The sequence below is a fragment of the Lytechinus variegatus genome, chromosome 1 (assembly GCF_018143015.1).
Source record: "Lytechinus variegatus isolate NC3 chromosome 1, Lvar_3.0, whole genome shotgun sequence".
Classification (NCBI taxonomy): Eukaryota; Metazoa; Echinodermata; class Echinoidea; order Temnopleuroida; family Toxopneustidae; genus Lytechinus; species Lytechinus variegatus.
The window spans coordinates 24854022-24875607 of record NC_054740.1 but is presented as its reverse complement, the minus strand read 5'-3'; the positions used below and the strand labels follow the sequence as shown (position 1 = coordinate 24875607).

The window sequence follows — 21586 nt, the reverse complement described above, 5'->3', positions numbered from 1 at the left end:
TTTTGCAACAAAATATTTGCAATTGATCGCAAATATTTTCTTGCAACACCCCCTACATGAATAAATAAATAAATGGCTGGACGGCTAGACATTTCAAGTACTTAATTAAAGTGACAATGTTGGGCTTAATGGTATATTGTAGCTACGGCAAAGTTTTTGCAAAAATCTCTCTTCCTTCCACTTTTTCTATCTTTTTCCTTACCTCTTCTCTCTCTGTCATTCACAAGAAATTGTTTATGAAACTCAACATGGACACAGAACATATGACAAAGTTCTTTAGTAACTCTGCGTTGCTGAATGCTCAGTACATAGCTAAGCTAAAATCCATGACATTGTTTAAACTCGGATTAAATCCTGGATTAACAATGAGAATAGCACCCAATTGGACTATGAATAAACTACATGTATGTTGATGGCTGAATATGTCATATACTCAATTCTGGTGAAGAGCTACTACTACGAGATGACTTGTAGCTATGGACGGAGCTAGCTATCGATGATGCTCTCTGTCTCACAAACCCGCCTGATGGATAGTTTATCATGTACTCAATTCAGGTGAAGAGCTTCTACTACGAGATGACTTGTAGCTATGGGCGGAGCTAGCTATCGATGATGCTCTCTGTCTCACAAACCCGCCTGATGGATAGTTTATCATGTACTCAATTCTGGTGAAGAGCTCCTACTATGAGATGACTTGTAGCTATGGACGGAGCTAGCTATCGATGATGCTCTCTGTCTCACAAACCCGCCTGATGGATAGTTTATCATGTACTCAATTCTGGTGAAGAGCTTCTACTATGAGATGACTTGTAGCTATGGACGGAGCTAGCTATCGATGATGCTCTCTGTCTCACAAACCCGCCTGATGGATAGTTTATCATGTACTCAATTCTGGTGAAGAGCTTCTACTATGAGATGACTTGTAGCTATGGACGGAGCTAGCTATCGATGATGATCTCTGTCTCACAAACCCGCCTGATGGATAGTTTATCACGTACTCAATTCTGGTGAAGAGCTTCTACTATGAGATGACTTGTAGCTATGGACGGAGCTAGCTATCGATGATGCTCTCTGTCTCACAAACCCGCCTGATGGATAGTTTATCATGTACTCAATTCAGGTGAAGAGCTTCTACTACGAGATGACTTGTAGCTATGGACGGAGCTAGCTATCGATGATGAACTCTCTCCCACAAACCCGCCTGATGGATAGTTTCTCACATACTCAATTCAGGTGAAGAACTTCGACTATGAGATGACTTGTAGCTATGGACGGAGCTAGGTATCGATGATGATCTCTGTCTCACAAACCCGCCCGATGGATAGTTTATCATGTACTCAATTCAGGTGAAGAGCTTCTACTATGAGATGACTTGTAGCTATGGACGGAGCTAGCTATCGATGATGATCTCTGTCTCACAAACCCGCCTGATGGATAGTTTGGTCTATGGTGATTGTAGGTACTATTCAGATGTGATGTGGTCAGATGCACAGGGATGTGGCCTCCTCTGTGGTGTAAGAAATAAGTGTCCATCATTTAGTGTCATCTATGTCACTTAAAAATCATCCACATCAATGAAATGTTAAGACAGATTGATCAAAGGTGGCGTGGTCATTAGAGTCATAACCCTTCATCAGTGTTGGTCACTATAATAACTGCTCAATAAGAAATATGAGTGTTTTGATGGTTGTGACAAAGTTAGCTTGACTAACTGTGGTATGTGATTTAAGAATGATTAAAAAGTAATATATGGGATTCAAGACAAAGCTAATACATATTCATGAATTATATAATATAATAATAATATGCTGTAAAGCGCTTTGAGCCATTCTGGGAAAAGCACTATATGAATATTGGCCATTATTATAATTATTATTATGAGTTTAAAATGGACCTTTCTGGGAGGTATCGGTTCACAACATGAGCTAAACAAAATTATCTAATTGTACATGAAAACCTTAATTTTGCATCTGATCTTGAAAATGATTAAAAGACATCAAGGTGATTAAAAGAAAAAAAGAGGAATAATAGTAAAAAGGAAGGGAAAGAAAACGGAAGAAAGGTATGAAATGGGGTTGAAGAGGATGAAGAAGAAAATAGTAGTAGTAGGAGAATCAACATTAGCGGAGGTTGTAATGGAAAAAGAAATAAAGTCATAATGCTATTAACTTTAATTGCGGAAGAAGTTTATGGTACACCATGTGGTGAGTATGAAAAAAGAATTAAGGTAAGTGGATAGAGGTAGAGGTGAAATGGAGAGGTGAGAAAGTGGAGGTTAGGAAGTAGAGTTTTCTTTTCTGAGAAGGGTGTAGTCAAGAACTGTAAACCAAACAAGATGAGAAAAGGCTGGCTTGAGTTAGTGAATAGAGTTGTACAGTGGTACTTAACTTAAGAAGGAAGACTACAACGCTTCACTATTTTTTTATTTATATTTGAATGTTTTTCCATAGGTATATCATCTTTAATGATCAGTGACACATGTTTGCTTCCTTTGTAAGAAATGTTAAACATCTTACCTATCTGATCTACCGAGTTCTGCTCTGATCTTGTCCAGTTGGGCCTGGAGTTGCTTCTTATCATGGGCTAGCCTTCTCTCTCTAGATGATCTATCTGTTAACTGTAGACAAAGAGAATATATAATTTGTTAAATCATACCTCAGCATAATGACTGATTGCGTGGTATTCTGATAGCATGGTTTGATTAAACCTCGATTAACTTAGACCACACTTTTATGGAGTACTCGTTGTCAACTTATTCACAAATTAAAATAATTCTTATTCTTCTGAAAAAAAATTGTCAAAAATTAAGTGAGTCATGAAATGAAAAGAAATTGAAAATACAAAAATATGTTTTTTTATGAATTGATTGATACATTATAATTGCCACAAATGGGCAAGGAATATTAAAGGTCAAGTCCACCCCAGGAAAATGCTGACTTGAAAAATAGAGAAAAATCAAACTAGCATAGTGCTGAAAATTTCATCAAAGTCGGATGTAAAATAACAAACTTATGACATTTTAAAGTTTCGCTTATTTTTACAAAACAGTGATATGCACAACTAGGTGAGTCAGTCGATGATGTCCATCACTCACTATTTCTTTTGTTTTTTGTTTGAATTATACAATAGTTAAAATTTTTATAGATTTCACAATAAGGACCAACTCGACTGAACCGTATAGTGAACAATGCTAATTTCACATGTTCAGGGAGGAATTAATCGTTGTATCACTTGACAATGAGAAAATTAGAATATTTCATATAATAAAATACAAAAGAAATAGTGAGTGGATGACATCATAGTCTCCTCATTTGCATACGAGCCAGGATGTGCATGTAACTGTTTTGTGAAATTAAGCAAAATTTTGAAATGTCAGAACTTTCTTATTTTACATTCGATTTTGATGAAAATTTCAGTTATGCTTGTTGGATTTTTCTCTTTTTATTCAAATCAACTTTTTTTGGGGTGGACTTGTCCTTTAAGAAGCCCAGCACTCCATAGAAGTGTTGTTTAAATTCTAGTTTAGACTAAGATTAAAACTAGGTTTAATCATCAGAATACCACCAATCTTTAATCAAGTTTGAATAATGTGGTAACATAGTAGAAAGTGTTCTTTAACCAGTTGCCTGATAGAGAACCAGACAGCCCTTGTTAAAATATTGGGGTTAAAAAATACAGTAGTCAAAATAATAGGTAAGAGCTGTTATAAAGCATTCTCTTACATTAAATTCAGTTTGTGAGTCTGAATTCTGGAAGAAACAATGAGATACATGTAAAGGTTGGTTACAATTTATCTGAGAATTAGTGCTTACTGTCAGGTATTGGGACCCATAAATATATTAATAAATTCAATTCAGCTGGGAGACACATGGAATGCACACAGAATAGTATTCATTATAAGGACCTTTCCACAAGGACCAGCCTCTCATTGAGAATGTTTCCTTGTCTCTTTGGCTGGTCTTTATTAACATGCTTCCCTGTATCAACAATATTGGATTCTTCTGTAAATCCTTGATATATTAGCAAGTGTATGATGATGTATGTATGACAGGCAAGTAATAACCCATCTTCCGATTTCTTGTCATCAAGAAATAAAGTTCTTGATAAACAGATTTTATTGCTTGAAATCAGGAGATCATTTTGTGTTGTTTTTGTTCTTTTTATGATTAATCAGGGGTTTATTGCAGAAAAATCATGTGTTAGTCCCAAATGTGCATTTTTGATTGGCTGGAAATGAAGTAGTGTTTGATTTTTTTTAAAAGATACGTAAGATTGTAACTCTTTGTGCATCTTGACTGACCTTCCTAGTAACGTCTGTAGCCTGTTGTTCAGCTGATTCTACTTTCTGACGTAACTTCCTATTAACATCCATTTGATCCGATACAACCTGCTCACTCTATTCAACATGAAAAGTGGATTAAAAAATAATTATAAAAAGGAAAAATATACCTGACAAGGATCATTATTATTATGTCAACACTACAGAAAAATCCCTACATCTGACATGCTCCAGTTTAGCATCTCATAATCTTCATATCCTTAGTGCGACATCTCTCCTACATTTAATCTTTAATGAATTTATTCTCACTAGGAGAGCATGCTATCTAGGAAAAAGTTGTTGACCGGCAAGTTGAAAAATGGGCGTCACATCATAATGAATAAAGACGGTGAATGAATTGTGAATTGCTTTAATTTGGAAAGGGTAAATGGGTGACTCAACACAGGAAATGTGATTCTTTTACCAGGGTAAGGGGCTATCTTTTTATCCACATTGGGGCGATTGCAGAATTTTTTTTAGGCTACTTTTTAGGGGCAATAAGCTATTACGGAGTAAAAGCAAACATAATTATTCAGCTATAGTTAGGATACTGATTTTTCTAAATAATCTTAAATATTTAAGTACCTTGGGGAAACTTAAAAGAATGGTCGCCAAAAAGCATGCATTTGGGAGAATTTTCGGGGCGATTTGGGCTGTCATGAGATTGAAATTGCCCGTCGCCCTCATGCTGTCCCTTACAAACATTTTCTAAAATTGTGAGCATACTTTGTACACTGTTTATATATTTACCGTATAATTCAGTAAAATATGTCAGCTCTATCACTGATTTCTTAAATTTCAATATTTTTTACTTTCATTCATGATATTTATTCATGGTAATGGAATTACAAAATAATTTTCACAGAACAAAACTGTCTTTTCAAACAAAACACGCATAACATACCTGTATGTTCTGTTGTTTAAGTTGATGAATTTGATTGGTCAGATCTTCATTTCTCTTCTTTTGCATAGTCAGTTGCGATCTAAAGTCAAAACAAATGTTTCATGTGTCAAACAGTCATCAAGACAACAGATATCACACTGGCTGAAAATCGCCAGGATCTTGCACAGAGACTAGGTTCAACACAACCTTGTGTAAAAAAAGGCATAAATATTCCAAATCACAAACTAGGAACAAATTACTAAGAAATTTCCAGAAATAGGGACATTTTCAAATTTCCTTATCAATAATACACAAAAATGTCACAGAAATAGGATCACACAGGTTAGAAATGACAATTTTCCTTTAGCCAAAATAAGAATATTTCTATTTAATGGGAAAAGTTGGCAGATATGATATTTACACTCATAATCGCCCAAAAGCACAACTTGGTATTGTGTTTAAGCATAAAATCCAGCCTGAAAAATTCTACTAGCTCAGTTATTCACTTCACTTAGCAGAATGTAAATCGAATTGGTAGAAATGCATCTAAAAATTCATTTATTTTGAAAGAACAACATAAAACCCCATAACAACTGGTGGGTATTTCATAAAGCTTTTCGTAAGTAAAGAGCAACTTTAAGAACGACTGGTGAATATTTCCGACGCACCAAATAATCACCAATAAACATTAATGGTGAATATCATTTACCAAAAGAAAGGATCATCAGCCGTTCTTAAAGTCATTCTTATGAACAGCTTCATGAAACGGCCCCCTGGATCATAAAATGATAAATGATAATCATTCTTCAAGACATATTCACACAGACACAAAACCTATCGTTTTAAAAAAATTTAAGTGTAAATGTACATGTTTTATTAAAGTATTATTAATTACCTTAATTCTGATATCTTTCCTTCAAACTTCTGACCAAGGACTCTGCACTCTTCTTTCCATCTGGTAAAAAAAACACATGAGTCAATATTGAAATACTCTGAAGTGGAAGTCATGGACTATAAGCTGATTAGGGTGTGTTTATACAAAGGGTAAATAATTGTCTACATATGAAATTGTATTTTTTTTTCAGGTATGAAGAATTATATCCATTCTGTTAGATTTTAAACTTTCTTTAGTAAATCTGCTCCTTTAATATTTGTCAGGCCTTACTGATATTTGGATGGCAAGGCAAACTTTCCTAGTTGGAACATTCCTATATTACGGCACACATGTCTAATGGAAAGGTCATCGGGACATATGAATAGGGCATCTAAATCTAAGGTCATTCAATTTCATAAAATAGATGTAAAAAGCAAACATATACGATAACATATGACTGGGAGTTACAATAAAGGCCTATGGCTTGTAAAATAGAGATTCCCGTAACACAATGAACAAACAGTGTTCAAGTCAAGAAATGAAAACAATAATCAAGTATACAATAAGTCACTTACATATAAATTAAAGGTCAAGTTTATTCAAGAAAAATGTTGATTTCAATAAATAGAGAAAAATCAAACTAGCATAACGCTGAAATTTTCATCAAAATCGGATGTAAAATGAGAAAGTTATGACATTTTAAAGTTTCGCTTATTTTTCACAAAACAGTGATATGCACATCTCAGTGACATGCAAATGAGACGGTCGATGATGTCCCTCACTCACTATTTCTTGTTTTCTATTGTTTGGAATATACAATATTTCATTTTTTACCGATTTGACAATAAGGACCAACTTGACTGAACCATACAGTATTAAACAATGCTAATTCCACATGTTCATGGAGGACTTAATCGGTGTTTCACTTGACAAAGAGAAAATTGGAATATTTCATATAATAAAATACAAAAGAAATAGTGAGTGGATGACGTCATCAGTCCCCTCATTTGCATACCGACCAGGATGTGCATATATCTGTTTGGTGAAATTAAGCGAAACTTAAAAATGTCATAACTTTCTTATTTTACATCCGATTTTGATGAAATTTTCAGTGTTATTCTTGTTGGATATTTCTCTTTTTATTTAAATGAACTTTTTGTTGGGGTGGACTTGCCCTTTAACAAAAAACAAACAGAAAAGGGGAGAAACTAGAGCCAGGGTATTGGTAATTGTGGATTGATAGACACATACTTTGAGCTCATCTTTTGCTGAGATAGGACCATCTGTCTGAGTTCCTTTGTAGACTGTCTACTATTCTCCTCAACGCTCTCTAGACGAGCTTCATATTCTCTTCTCATCATACTCATCTCATGCTCTACACCGATCAACTGCAATGGAAACAAAGAACAGTAATTAACAATCCACTTTGATGGTTACCGTAGCAACAGTCAAACACCTATACTTCTCAGCCAATCAAAATCAATGAAAAATGTCAGATCTGATATATTGTCAGATAGAAAAGCTCAATCTGTATTTATAAACAGATATACATTTATATTACCCTAGTTATATCATTCTCGCCACCACATGATCTATTTCTCTGTTGACACGTTTGCTCCTACGATATTTACTCCTGTCTAAATATTTCAGAAGGCATAGGATTAGAGTTAGGATTGTTGTGAAGTTTTTGGTTCAGAAGATTGTAAAGATATTAGGATAATGGTTTATTTAGTTTTGGAAGTTAGGTTTTATGTTTGACTCAACGTGTAGATTTTCCATCGGAGCAATTGTCGCCAGAGCAAATGTCATGGAACCATTTCTCCACCCGTTTCTGGCAATATCCACTTGGTCTAACATTATGTGGCCTATATGTCTAGATGAATGGTTAATGAATCAAATTTCGATTTGAAAAGTTTGAAATTAGACCATCTGGGCAATAGAATATATGAAAATAAGATGCATTCAACCAAGCATAATGAAATAGCACTCAAGACCAAAATGACGTTAGACCATGTGGGTTTAGTCCACATGATAGACCAAGTCAATATAAATCTTCCCTGTATCAATCATATGGCAATTAGACAATTATCGATGTATTAAAATAAGAACATATATATTACATACATCTTTAGCTGCTGATCTCTCTGTATCCTCCTTTTCTCTGCGGAATTCTATCAGCTTCTTCTTGAGGTCACCGTTATCTTCCATCAATCTCAGTCTCTCATCAGATAAGGTCTCGCATTCCCTGGACAGCTTCTCCAGTCGTCCTCTAAGCTGATCAGTCACCAGGAGACTCCTAGACTTCTCTTCTTCATGGCTAAAGACAAACAGAATGGTAAAGGAGGTATCTTTGACAAGTTTTCCTTCCTGAGCATTACCTTTCATAGAAGTTTAACCCAAACAATAATGATACATTGAGGCCCATATTTATATAATATTGACTGGCCTTGAGGGAGATACCAAATATATTTCCCAAACTAGTCTCATATTGCCCCGAGTCGAAGACGAGGGCAATATGGGTCTAGTGAGGGAAATATTTTTGGTATCTCCTGAAAGTAACGCCAGTCAATATTATTATTATTACCTGTTACCACTTTCTGGTACATTAAATTAACATATTGATAGATTATATAACCAAATTGTTGGACTTACCTTGGTCAAGCCTCTAGTGTCAATTCTGCACTTTATCATTGTGACGTACTTACAATCGCTCGGATCCAGCGTTGTCTTTATTATGACGTATATTGTTGGTGCGCGGATCCTTATGAAACGTATCTCTTTACCAGTGTTGTAGTGCCTTGATGCTCGGCCTTGGCCTTAAGGCGCCTTAAGGCCTATTTTTTCAAAGCCTTGGCCTTGAACATTCAAGCCTTGGCCTTGAGAGGGCCTTGGCCTTGGCCTTGAGGATTTTGAGCCTTGAAATTTCAAGGCATTTTCAAGGCTTTTTCAAGGCATTTTGTATTTTGTACTTTCATTTGTTTTATATAAGTAATTATAAATGTTTCAATTGTTCTGTATATTTAATGACACTAATGGTCAAAACTACCAGTCACCAGTAACAGTAGCAACAGCAGTAAGTGTACTAGCTGTGTCATCGATTGTAATTGTTAAATCATCATTATTAAGAATTATCATCACATTCTAACAAAGAAAACAGCAGTGATGAAAAATAACTATTAATTGGTAATGTGTTGTAATCATGACTAATGATGATAATGACAATATTAATAATAATGAAAATAATGACAGTAATAATGATTATGATCAAGATTATAGTGCTTTGATGAAAGGAATAATTCTGACAGATCTGACTGCAATTTTGACAACAACTTTCATACTTTAAACATAGCTACCTCTAAGGAATGATTTATAACAAGGTTGATTTCTATTCCATTAGGATTTTCCTTGTATTATTTTCTTTAGCCAACAAGAATGATTTAAGTCTTAATTATATTCTGAAAAGATTTGGAAAACTTGTACACAGACTTTAATTTTGGTATATCCAAATTGGCTATGTCAATGGCATGATGAGCCAAAAATTTAGAGGGGCCAAGCATGGCATATAGAACAAAATTTCTGCCAAGAAAGTTGAAAGCGATTGAAGCGAGCGAGCGAACAAAATTTGTCACCCTTTTGCTATAAGAAAAGTTTTTTTTTTGAAAGACTGTGACAGTATGTTTAGAAAATAATATCAAATTTACTCCACATTTTCCTTTCCTTTATCCCCCTATTTTAAGTTTATTCTTGGTGGTGGAACTTCTTCCTCTCTCTCTCTCTCTCTTATTTTTTTTTTTGGGGGGGTCTGATATATTTTTAAACAGACGAGAAAGAGGAATGGGAAGAGAGAGAGAGGATAAGGGAGAGAAATATGTAAGGGGGTAAGAAAGATGGGCGTGGCTGGTTGGGCAGAAAATACTGCAAAATTAGTTAATGATAGGCAGTATATCTTTTCTAAATTGTAAGGAGAAACATGTAAGGGCTTTAGAAAGATGGGGTGGCTGGTTAGGCAGATCATACTGCAGAATTAGTTAATAATGATAGGCAGTACATCTTTTCTAAATTGTATACATTTTGTTTTGGGTCTAGTGTCTCAGACTGACAAAACAAAGGGAAAAAATTCAATGAAATAACATATTTGTTTTTGTGTCAATGTGGGTTCAAGAAATAATGATTAATTAAAATAATGATATGTAATTAATAATTATCAATATTATTAATAACTATTAATAATTAAATGTTTCAGGATATAATCAAGATTTACCCCCCCCCCCAACTAAGGGTATGGGGTGTGCCCCATTTATTTTGTATCCTTTTGAATATAACTTTATTTTGTAAGTATTCTTTATTCTGGTTTTTTAGGTAAAATAGGTGTAGAAGATACAAGAAATGAGAATTGAAATTTGAAAGTGGTTGTAAGCAGAAAAAAACATGAAAACTGGCAAGAATCCTAAAAATGACACATTTTCAAGTCAGCATTTGAAAATTTCAGCTTGCGCTCTGTTCTCTCTTGTCCCCCCCCCCAAAAAAAAAAAATTCCTGTAGGAAAAAAGGCCTCTTTTTCCAAAGTCAAAAATGCCTTCTATTTCAGAATGATTTTGCCCTTTTTCAAAAAGAAATACCTTCCTTAATAGTCAAAATAATACATTTAGGTTTGAAAATCACAAATTTTGAATCATGCTTACATCAGTTATTGTTTAGTACAGTACTATATGTAATCCTGTTCATGGTTACAAAAATGTATAGAATGGTGTTTTCTGGTTGGAATATCACAAATTTTCGGCTCGCTTTCTGCACTCGCATCAATTATGGTACTCATTCTATTCCTGCTTAGAATGTCCAGTTTTCAGGTTGGAATGTAACAATTTTTTTAGCTCGCACTTTGCGCTCGCATTCATTTGATTGGTGAGTTATGTATCCTATTAAAAATGCAGTCCTTAAATGCTTCCTTTTCTGATCTGTACATTATCTAGCATTATTTCTTTAATTAGATACACATCTTTTTCATGATTACAAAAACAGCTCAGAATATTTAATTTTGGCATGTCTTATTACACATGTCCAGAAGTTTGAGATCGTGGTTCGTACCGGCAACATCACGCAACAGTGATTTAGTGATTTAACAGTCATTAACCCCATAATTGACCAAAAATCAAGTTTTACAACTTCAGAATTGATTTTCTTTTCAAAACTGCTTGCTTGCTACACTTTCTCGCTGAAAAGTAAACCCTAAATCAAAATATCTATCTTATCAATAAGAAATAAATTTAAAAAGAATTTGCTCAACTTAATTTCTACAAAACAAACAACTACTTCACACAGTTGATAATCTCATTTTGAAAATACATGTATCTGTTAGCACCAAAAATTCCCATTTTGGTATATAAGTGCCTTTTTGGCTCTGAACCACCCCCCCAAAAAAAAACAACATTATATATAATATATTATGTCTAAATCTATCATGAAATTATTTTTGTTTTAAATGTACAAGGGTGAAATTCTTTATTCGCTCAGTCCGCTCGCTCACATACATTTTTGCCATGTGTGATGTCTAGCGGCCTAAGCATTGTTAGCTCATTGTTCTGTATATCGTAAGTTTGAAATGCCTTGGCCTCGGCCTTGGCCTTGAGGTTTTCAGGCCTTGGCCTTGGCCTTGGGTTTCCATGCCTTGGCCTCAGCCTTGGGTATTGAAGCCTTGGCCTTGGGTATTAAAGCCTTGGCCTTAGCCTTGGCCTTGGAGGTTTGAGCCTTGACTACAACACTGCTCTTTATACGCATCCACAAATGCGCTGGGGATTGATGAGCTCGGAATACGGATATTACGGACCGCTAATTATTGTACGTAGGTGCAGTAGGAAAATTACTCTTTTCGGGGAGGAGGGGTGTACGAATATTATGGTCACTCGTCATTCAGCTGATCGCTGACCGAGCCATTGTGACGTAGTTTATGTTGAGTTAATCAGTTAGATAGACAAAATACGCGTTTATATCATGTCTCCAAAATGCCTCATTCAGGTGATAATGTAAAATATCAAAGTGTCATTAACATTGTTGCATCTTCAGAGTTAGATGATATACAAATATACCAGGCTTTGAGTAAGTATAGCGGGAATTATTCATCCGAGGTTGGACTGGCATTAATATTATACATTATGCCAGTACAACTGAGGATGAATAATTCCCTCTATACTTTCGAAATAAAGGCCTGGTATATTTGTTTTTATCACCTACTTTAATAAGTTATAGAAATAGATCTTGATAATCTAGTTCTTGTACTCTTAGATCATCCTTTTTTTAATCTGAATCAAACCAGCTGCGCTGACTGACCTACTTTTCCTGAAGCGCTTAGCTACGCGCTCAGTGCGCGGAACGCGTATTAGTGCTTGCGCCACCATGATCTGTGACGTCAATGATGGAATAGTTGACTATTCCATCATTGATGTCACGGAATAGCACTTTTTCTTTGGTGGGCGTTTCATTTTCGACATCATCCCAAAATAGTGAGAATATGTTTGACCACATGTTGCTATTTAAACCAATCAGCATACAGGATTTAATATATGTAGGATATAAAATCTATTATCTAAAAATCATCTGTTATAATAGTCCTGAAATCAATCAATTTTTGTATAGTGCTTGATTATGATGTCTAAGTGCTTTACAGAACATTATCACCCAGGTCAAACAATGTACACACTTTCTCCACTCCCTGGGGAGCATTCCAACAAGAGTTCCAAGACCCAACTACTATACAGACTAAATAGTCTTTTGCATCCTACCAGTACCCATTTATCTCCTGGGTGGAGAGTGGCAAAGTGGGGATAAAAGCCTTGCCAAAGGATGCTACGCTGCAATGGGATTCGATTATATGACCCTCTGATTAAGAGAAGAGTCAGAACCATTACACAACGGCTCTTACAATCAAAAAGAGGAAAAAGGGGGAGGGGGGAGTTTTTACTAACCATTTTTACCTTATTTCAGTACAAAACACTGGCAGAGGGCACAGCTGGCTGAAGTAAGGTAAAAATGGTTAGTAATAACTCCCACAAATTTTCAGATTTTCCTCATTATCTTTAAAATTGCATCTTGCCTCCTTCTGAGCACAACATATGTCATTGGAAAATATAATCCACACCATATCCACACCATATACATCTCCCCCCCCTTGAGAAGAAAACTTAAAATTTGTAATGTAAACAGAGGTAAACATCAGCTTGACATATATGGTGTGGATTATATTTTCCAATGACATATGTTGTGCTCAGAAGGAGGCAAGATGCAATTTGAAAGATAATGAGGAAAATCTGAAAATTTGTGGGAGTTATTACTAACCATTTTTACCTTATTTCAGTACAAACCACTGGCAGAGGGCACAGCTGGCCCGTCTCTCTCCCCCCCCTCTTGAGAAGCAAACTTAAAATTTGTAATGTAAACAGAGGTGTGCACCCTCTTTTGAAAGTGAAGACCTTTTGTTTTTGTTTTTTTTTGCTTGTCAAATTTTCTCGGGTACGAAATATCCTTAATTTTTTGTTAAAAACCTTTTTTTTGTGCATGTCAAAATTTTCCTTAAAAAAATGTGCCCCCCTTTTGGAAAATCCAGGATCAGCTCCTGGTAAAAACCCACCTGTGTTCCTGTCTCTGCATGCTTTTCTCCATCTGTTGAGCTCGTATCAAGCTTTCATCTTTTAATCTTTCCATCGCAATGATCCTGTTCTGTAACTCATTAATACGTTGATCTCCAGTAACAGCGGTGCCTTCTTTATACACCTATGAAAAGAATATAATACATGTGTGTAACTCAATATACTGGAAATTTTTACATAATTATCAATCACTTCTAAATTCATGAATGAATAAAATATTATACATTATGCAACCAGCCATCCTCAAACCAACAAAAAGTAAAAAAGATGAATTTTGAGATTGAATTGAGCTTGACAAGGTACATCGTAATTTAACATGGTACATAACTTGTAACATTTATAAAAAATGATAATGCATATAAGCACTTGATTGACTGCAGAAAAAATTGCAAGAGCTTCAAATAATAAGGAGGAAAAAAGGTGATACCTGTTCAAGCTCATGTTCTACTGCCCTTTTCTCTCTGATAGCTCTTTCTATCTCAGCCTGCTTTTCAGCATTCTCCTGTTTGAAAAAGAATGAAAGTAATATGCTTTATTAATATGGATTTGAAAATATCTAGTTCCTCACCCTCGGTAGTTAAAATCACATCGCATCTTCAGGCAAAACATGCAAGCTGAGAGTTTATGTGGATGACCAGTTTTTCAAAATACATGTACATGCTATAGTAAATATAATGCCAGATCAAAATTTTGTCCATGATGTGTTTTATAATTTGGTGATGTGGATCTTTGTTATAAATAATCATCCTCATCTCAAACCCATACCTGGTCATTATACTTTTCTACTGACAGCTTATCACAAGTCATTAGTAAATCTATGCCAAATAAAGGACTGGTCATAGCATTACGATCCGATGTGTCATTTCACAATGTAAAATCAGAGAAATCCTGATTTTATTTTTTTACAAGATAATTAGATGCATCTACCCGTTATGCTTGTTTATTAATTTAATTTGCTGCCAATATATTTTCCATTGTTTATTTTACAAAAAATAAGTGCACATACAGTTACAAACAAAGTCTGCAGCATTTTGAATATAGTGATAAAAGAGCCCTGTTGATTAAATGCCTTGCTCATGGCCATAGGTGCCGTGGCCGGGGATTGAACCCCAAACTTGTCAAGGGCATTACACCACTCAGCAACGGCAGCTCCACCAATACAAATATAGTACACAAATGATTGCACACAGCACCTATTTGTGTTGCATTCTTGCCCACATGGTCACCGCGGAAAAATACCATCACTCACCGTTTCTAAAGCTGTAACCTCCTCCATGAGCTTAGCAATATTTGAATTACATTGCTTTCTGATGCTATCTACTTCTTGTCTCGTTCTTTTTCCAGCCTCGTCGACCAGTTTACCCATAGCATCCTGTAATCTTCTTACCTCCTCTTCAGTCTGTTGCTCTCGGATCATTGCCTACAATTTATTTACAAAGGAGAGAGGTCAAAGGTCGTACCAATGTGCCAAATATTTGGTTTTATCTGTCACCATCGTTAATCATCTTCATCAGCACCACCATCATTATCATCATAATCAATGAATCTCTGTAAGCGGAAGTTCTTCTTCCCAAAAGTACTGATATACAACTACAATTCATTAAGGTAAATGCAAAATATCAATTTATATGTGCAGTCCGACTATGGTTTTACCTAGCTATCACATTGGCATGAAATAACATTTTATTCTTCTTTCAAACATCTTTAATGATTTTGTGCAACAGGTCAATCATAAAAAAATTTCTTCTTCATTTTAGCATCCTATGTATGGGACTAAGTACATCCATGAACAGAGCAGGGGGCAGTCAATAAAAAATTAGGTCAGCAATTGTTCATAGACTTGCTCAATGTGTATAGTTACATTTTTCCTTCAAACAGTAAAGGAATACAGCTCTAACTGATGTACATATTTTACTTGATACTATTCTTACATCTACCCCATAACCAACCTTAAATATCTACTTTTGTTGGTATATATTAATAATCACCTGGTCTTTTTCCAACAATGCATTTTCAGACATTTGTATGCTCTCTCTAACTTGAACTGTTGCTTCATATTCACGAGATTCAGCATCTGAGCTGGAAGAATGAAATAATACAAGGGGCACATGACAGCAATATATTAAATATAGTTGGTATCAAAATGATTATTGAATACAGGAGTTATTCCCAATTCTATGAATAACCTGAATATGGCTATTAATTTATTTAATTGAAATCATCAGAAATTACGACACTCTATTAAAGCGTCAGTAATAAATTCATGTATAGCTTTGAAAATCTATCTATAAATACCAACTCTTATATGTACAAATGGCAATTAAGAATTATAATTATAGTTGTAAACATAAAGACAGCATTCAGAGTAAAAAAACGAGCTAAAATATTAATTGATTGTTCATATTATTTTCTATTGTTTTTGTTTGAAATAATAAATAGTAAGAGTGAGACTAACATTAGAGCATGAGAACCACTATTCACCCAAAACATTGATTGAAGGAGCCACATTAAGTCAAATACCTATTGGGAGTATCTTTCTATTTCAAAGGCAAAAATTTAAAGAAATTACCATCTCTGGTGAAGAGATTTAATCCTGTCTTCAAGCTCCTTCCTAGCTCCTTGTAATCTCATGTTCTCTTGTGAGATCAGCTCCATGTTAAGCTCCAGCTCCTTGATCCTTTCCTGGAGACCTGGTATCCTTCCCTCATAGGACTGTACCCGACTACGGAGCTCACCGAGATCCTTGTCCTACATGAAGAAGATACAAACCCTAAAGCCTGTCTAAAGTTTTGGTTTGGGGTCAGTAATGTTAATTATACTCGAGTATCATTGAACATAACAATATTACATAAGGGTAGTAGTCATTGTACCTAGTGAAAGCTGGATCTTACTAAATCAGAATTAATCCTTACTCCAGAATCCTGAGCTTCTAATATCTCTATTAAATATTGTATAAAACTGGAACTCTACAATCTCTACTTCCCAAAGTGTTTTCAGGAATGGTTTTTACCACTGCCGGTAATTGCTGTTCTAACTTCTCTTTCAAGGAAGTGAAAATCTTTGAGTTAGACACCTCAGATCACCTTTAACTGTTCTCAGCTTTCCCTCATCATACCTTACATCTATCGACCCTGTGCATGTACTATGTCTTCATGATTTTAAGATGGTTCTTACCTTTGCCCAACATTGCTGCTCTAACATCTCTCTAATGGAAGTGAAATCTTTGAGTTTCATAGCTCAGTTCACCCCTAACTGTTAAAAACTTTCCCCTACTGACCGTGTCTATATACTACGTCTTCAAGAGCAATCGTGGTTTTAAGATATTCTTACCTTTGCCCGACATTGCTGTTTGATGTCTTCAAGAGCATTCATGGTTTTTAGAAGGTTCTTACCTTTGCCCGACACTGCTGTTCCAACGTCTCTTTCATAGAAGTGAAATCTTTGAGTTGGATAGCTGTTGTCTTAAGATCACCCTTAGCTGTTCTCAGTTGATCTCTCATACCTTCAATCTCCCGGCCCTGTGCAGTAACAACATCCTGGAGATGCCTGTTTGCCTACCAAGTAAACATAATCCAATCCAATAACCAAAGACATTGGTGAAAGCAATTCAAGGAGGACATCTGAGGCCCGTCTTACAAAGACTTGCGATTGATCCCATCAATCGCAACTCTGGAAAGTCAGCAAAGCCAACATATAAAATGCATGTTTGCTAAAAAAAATTCCAGATATGAATGTATATCCACAAACTTATTGATTTCTTGTCAGTGTGGTGTGTTCTCCTTTGTTTACAAAGGACATTTAGCACACTTCCTGTTAAAAAATATGACACTGATGGATTTCCATAGAGTTATGAGTGATTGGATCAATCGTAACTCTTTGTAAGGTGGGGCCCAGGTCAGGCTTATGTTAACTTGGTTAAGCCTATTAAAATTTTCAGTAATGGATTGTCCATGGCAGCAATTATTAAGGTGAAAATCTTAACATTAACTCACAAGCTAAAGTATTTTGGAAGAGCACATTTTTTACAAGGCTCAAATGTAGTTATTTCAATTTTTTGTTATATTTCATATCATCACTTCACCATTTTAACTGCTGATCATGGATGCTAAAAGAAAAAGTGTCATATTACCTTGTTAACAAATTTTTACAAATATTTTGCCAAGCAGATTCATCAAAGTTTAATCTGATCTTTCATAGTATCTCTGCATATTACCAAAATAAATGACAGAAAGTGTATCAATATTATATAAATTTTGAAGTACTCTACAAAAAACAAAGAGATGAATAAATTGTTTTGGGGTATTTCTCGTAGTTGAAGAAGCAGGCTATAAAAGCATTAAAAGACAGAATACGGTATAACTTACAGTTTCTAGTTTGTAATTACTATCCCTGAGCAGTTGATTATCTCTCATAAGAGCAACTCCTTTAGCTTCTATCGCATGGTGAGTAGACACTTGGGCTTTGGAGTTTCCTAACATATCCTGAAGAAAATCACAATTCTTTAGTTTTAGCAAGAATACAATTACTGTATTACATGTATATCAAACAGAGATTTTTATTACAATGCTTTGTTGAATACCACATTCCATTTTATACTACTTGAATATAACATATAACCCACACAGTATTATTCTTACAGAAATTTTCTATGAAAGAAAATATTGCTCCAATTTTGTAATCCATAATTTAAACAAAGTGCATGCAAGCCTTGCTCACGAGCATAGGTGCCATGGCAAGGTATCAATCCACAAACTTTCAGGTGCCTTAGACCACTGACCACAGCACCTCCTTTGAACCATACATGAAAATACCTTGAAACAGGGTTCAATTTCATGAAACTTGCTTTCATGAACAAATAAAAAAAAATCAATAAAAGATTTTCATCTAGCCTTTCCTATCAGCCAAACAAAAGATGCAATGTATGTAAACTTAACAAATCTTCCCAATTTTGTTTTTTTAAGATAAGTTTCATGCAAAAGGGATTGATGGGACCTGCTATTAGAAAATGAACAGGTTTTCTTTAATACACTGTGCAGACTCACTCAATTGTTGAATGAAACCGTCTTTTAAACTAAAAACTTTTGCTTGCCTCTCAAACAATGACTTCTATTGGGTTCTCTAATAGTCAACCCACTCGTGCGACCCCCTATACATGCCAGCAGGCTAGATTACAAAGCATCTGTCATAAATTAGGGTTAAACCTACTGGGTTGCCTGTACTGCATGGGTTGATGAAGTGAGATGGTCATAAACTGACTAGACAAATACTGCCTTCTGACACTAAATACAGTGGGGGCAACAGGAAGAAAAATATTCTTTCATATTTATATTTTGCCTTTCAAGAGCATACTTTATTTGATAAAGTGAATTATATTTGTTTACATATATATGTTTAATTTTTTTTTTTTCAATAACAGGAAAGCATGAGAGCAGCTATGATTGAAAAGAGGACATGATATGGAGAATTAATTACCAGGTAATCAAATAATCAATAGCTTGGCTTACCCTATGTTCTGCAGCAAGTCTGTCTAATTCATGTACTGTTTCTTGCCACATCTCATTAGCTGTTTCTCTTTCCTGTGAGATATAAATGAATCAGAGTCACTCAAGGCTTTGATTTCATAGCAATAATGATAATAGGCATTTATATAGCTATCTATCTAGAAATAATCTATTCCAATATTATTACCCCGGCTTTAGCTCGAGATGCTGTTTCCAGTGCTGTGCATTCAAAGAATTAATCTTGCTGGCTCCCCATTTACCTCACCTGGGTTGAGTGCAGCACAATGTGGGTAAATTTCTTGCTTAAGAAAAAGACCAAATGGATGGAATACGAACCCACGTCCCTTAGATTGAGAGACGAAAGTCAGAATGACGAGATTATGATGCACTCTCATATAATTGAAGATGCCATCAAATCCTTAAAATATTTCAAAAAGGACAAAGGACTTATTAAACGGGGGGGGGGGGGGGGTCAATTTGACTCCCCCTCAACAAATGTCATCACTATGCCGTCGCGCAAAGTTTTTTGATCGCGCCGCTCACTGACTTTTTACTTTCAAGTCTTGCGCATCTTTTAAGACCAAAATTGCGACGCCTGGGGACGCGGTTCTGAAATTACGCAACATTTTGTATGTGCACGTCAGACCCGAAATTGCTCAAAAACATGATTCCGTGTACAAAGTCAATGCAAATTGTGTTTTTCAACCAAAAATCATAGATGTATGATTATTTTTACTTTTGTTGGTTTTAGGCCCGTTTCGGGTACACGTGTACACGCACGGTCAAGTCAGTGCACGTGTACTAAATTCCATCACCGTGTACACGGTAGCATCTGCATAATACTTGCGTGGGACTGTAAAGTCAGTGAACAAGCTCACAGCCTCACATTAATTCTTAGTTCTCAGACACTGCACATGTTTTAATCACTAATATGTCAATATATTTCAATTAACCTAGAGTGAGTTTACTTCCAAAATCGCCGATTTAATCCACATTTATTCTGGAAACTCAAGTTTTTGTACCACACGAAATGGGTATGCTCCTTTCAGTGCAGGGCCCTAGTTAGCGCCGACGTTCGTTGGATGCGCATTTTGCATACTGTACCGTACATGCATGCAGAGATCGCTGCAGAATTGAGTGTAACTGAAGTTATCGATTGATTTTCATTATTTGATTGCCAATTTGAGGAGCGTGTGTTTGTAGGCTTGTAGCACATGTGTATGAGCGCATAACACGTAACTGGAGACTCGAGAAAGCGTTCTTCAATCACTTTTAGAGCCAATTTGAGAATCACCAATTGCGACAGCGATCATTGCTCCAGTTACGTGTTATACGCTCATAAACATGTGCTACAAGCCTTCAAACACACGCTCCTCAAATTGGCAATAGAATAATGAAAATCAATCGATAACTTCAGTTACACTTAATTCTGCAGCGATCTGTGCATGCATGTACGGTACAGTATGCAAAATGCGCATCCAACGAACGTCGGCGCTAACTAGGGCCCTGCACTGATTTACTTTTGCATTTTTTATTAATCTAATGCGCTGCTAAGCTGAGTAAACTTTTTAATTGCACCAATTTTTGTGGATTGATACTTCTAACTTCTCAGGTAAGCTTTAAAACCGTGACTTAGGCTACATGAAGGAAACACTGAAAAAATACCGTAACTCACTCTCACTCAGTGTTTACAACGTGTACACGACCGAAAAACACACCGTGTACACGTGCATCAAAAATGGACTTTCAAACCGGGCCTAGTTGGTTTAAATGGATTTATTCTATACTATTTATGATCGCAGAAGGGTCCCGACAAAGTTGATTGGCAAAAACAATAACCAAACATTAGCAACCAAAAATTAGCATTCTACTAACTAATATATAAATTGAGTTAAAGGCAAAAACATACACAAAAAAAAAATTTAGGGCAAATTTCTTACGCTTATTTGCATAATTAATTAATTAATCAAAAATATAAAGAATTAATTTTCAAAAATTGTTACCATACAGTCTTGTAGTTTACATCTGGCTCTACGCGCATGCAAATTTTCGCGGCTATCACGCGATCAGCGACCGAGATCTGGGAGGGGGGGGGTCAAATTGACTCCCTCCAGTATATACTGGTCTGAAATAGCCCAGTTAAGATAGGGTTAAGGCATTCATACATTTACTTTCGTGCAATTTAAGAAATAAATATTTGCAGAGAAAATAACTTAAGAAAATGCTAATATTGTATTGTTCTTTTTCCAGTTGTCAATAGACATCTTCCTCGGTGATTTTCAAAATACCCTGTAATTTTGAAGTTAGAAATACTAATGGTAATAAATAGTACTCACAAATGTCAGAATGTCTCTAAAGTGATTCAAAGCT

At 35.4% G+C, this 21586-nt stretch overlaps 1 protein-coding gene across 1 annotated transcript in view; it reads right to left on the bottom strand.

The window, feature by feature from the left end:
* Positions 1-1267: 1267 nt before the first annotated feature.
* The window catches only part of LOC121409924 (sodium channel and clathrin linker 1-like), a 36071-nt gene continuing 15752 nt past the window's right edge, over positions 1268-21586 (bottom strand). Inside the window, exons 7-21 of the mRNA XM_041601712.1 lie at positions 19220-19291; positions 18080-18196; positions 17108-17269; positions 16285-16463; positions 15704-15794; positions 14965-15135; positions 14143-14217; positions 13697-13839; positions 8200-8392; positions 7327-7463; positions 6097-6156; positions 5223-5301; positions 4301-4396; positions 2517-2617; positions 1268-1507 (exon numbers count right to left, since the gene is read on the bottom strand). Of these exons, the coding sequence (XP_041457646.1) occupies positions 1330-1507; positions 2517-2617; positions 4301-4396; positions 5223-5301; positions 6097-6156; positions 7327-7463; positions 8200-8392; positions 13697-13839; positions 14143-14217; positions 14965-15135; positions 15704-15794; positions 16285-16463; positions 17108-17269; positions 18080-18196; positions 19220-19291 (1854 nt within the window). The 3' untranslated portion in view covers positions 1268-1329. The remainder of the gene's footprint in view (positions 1508-2516; positions 2618-4300; positions 4397-5222; positions 5302-6096; positions 6157-7326; positions 7464-8199; positions 8393-13696; positions 13840-14142; positions 14218-14964; positions 15136-15703; positions 15795-16284; positions 16464-17107; positions 17270-18079; positions 18197-19219; positions 19292-21586) is intronic.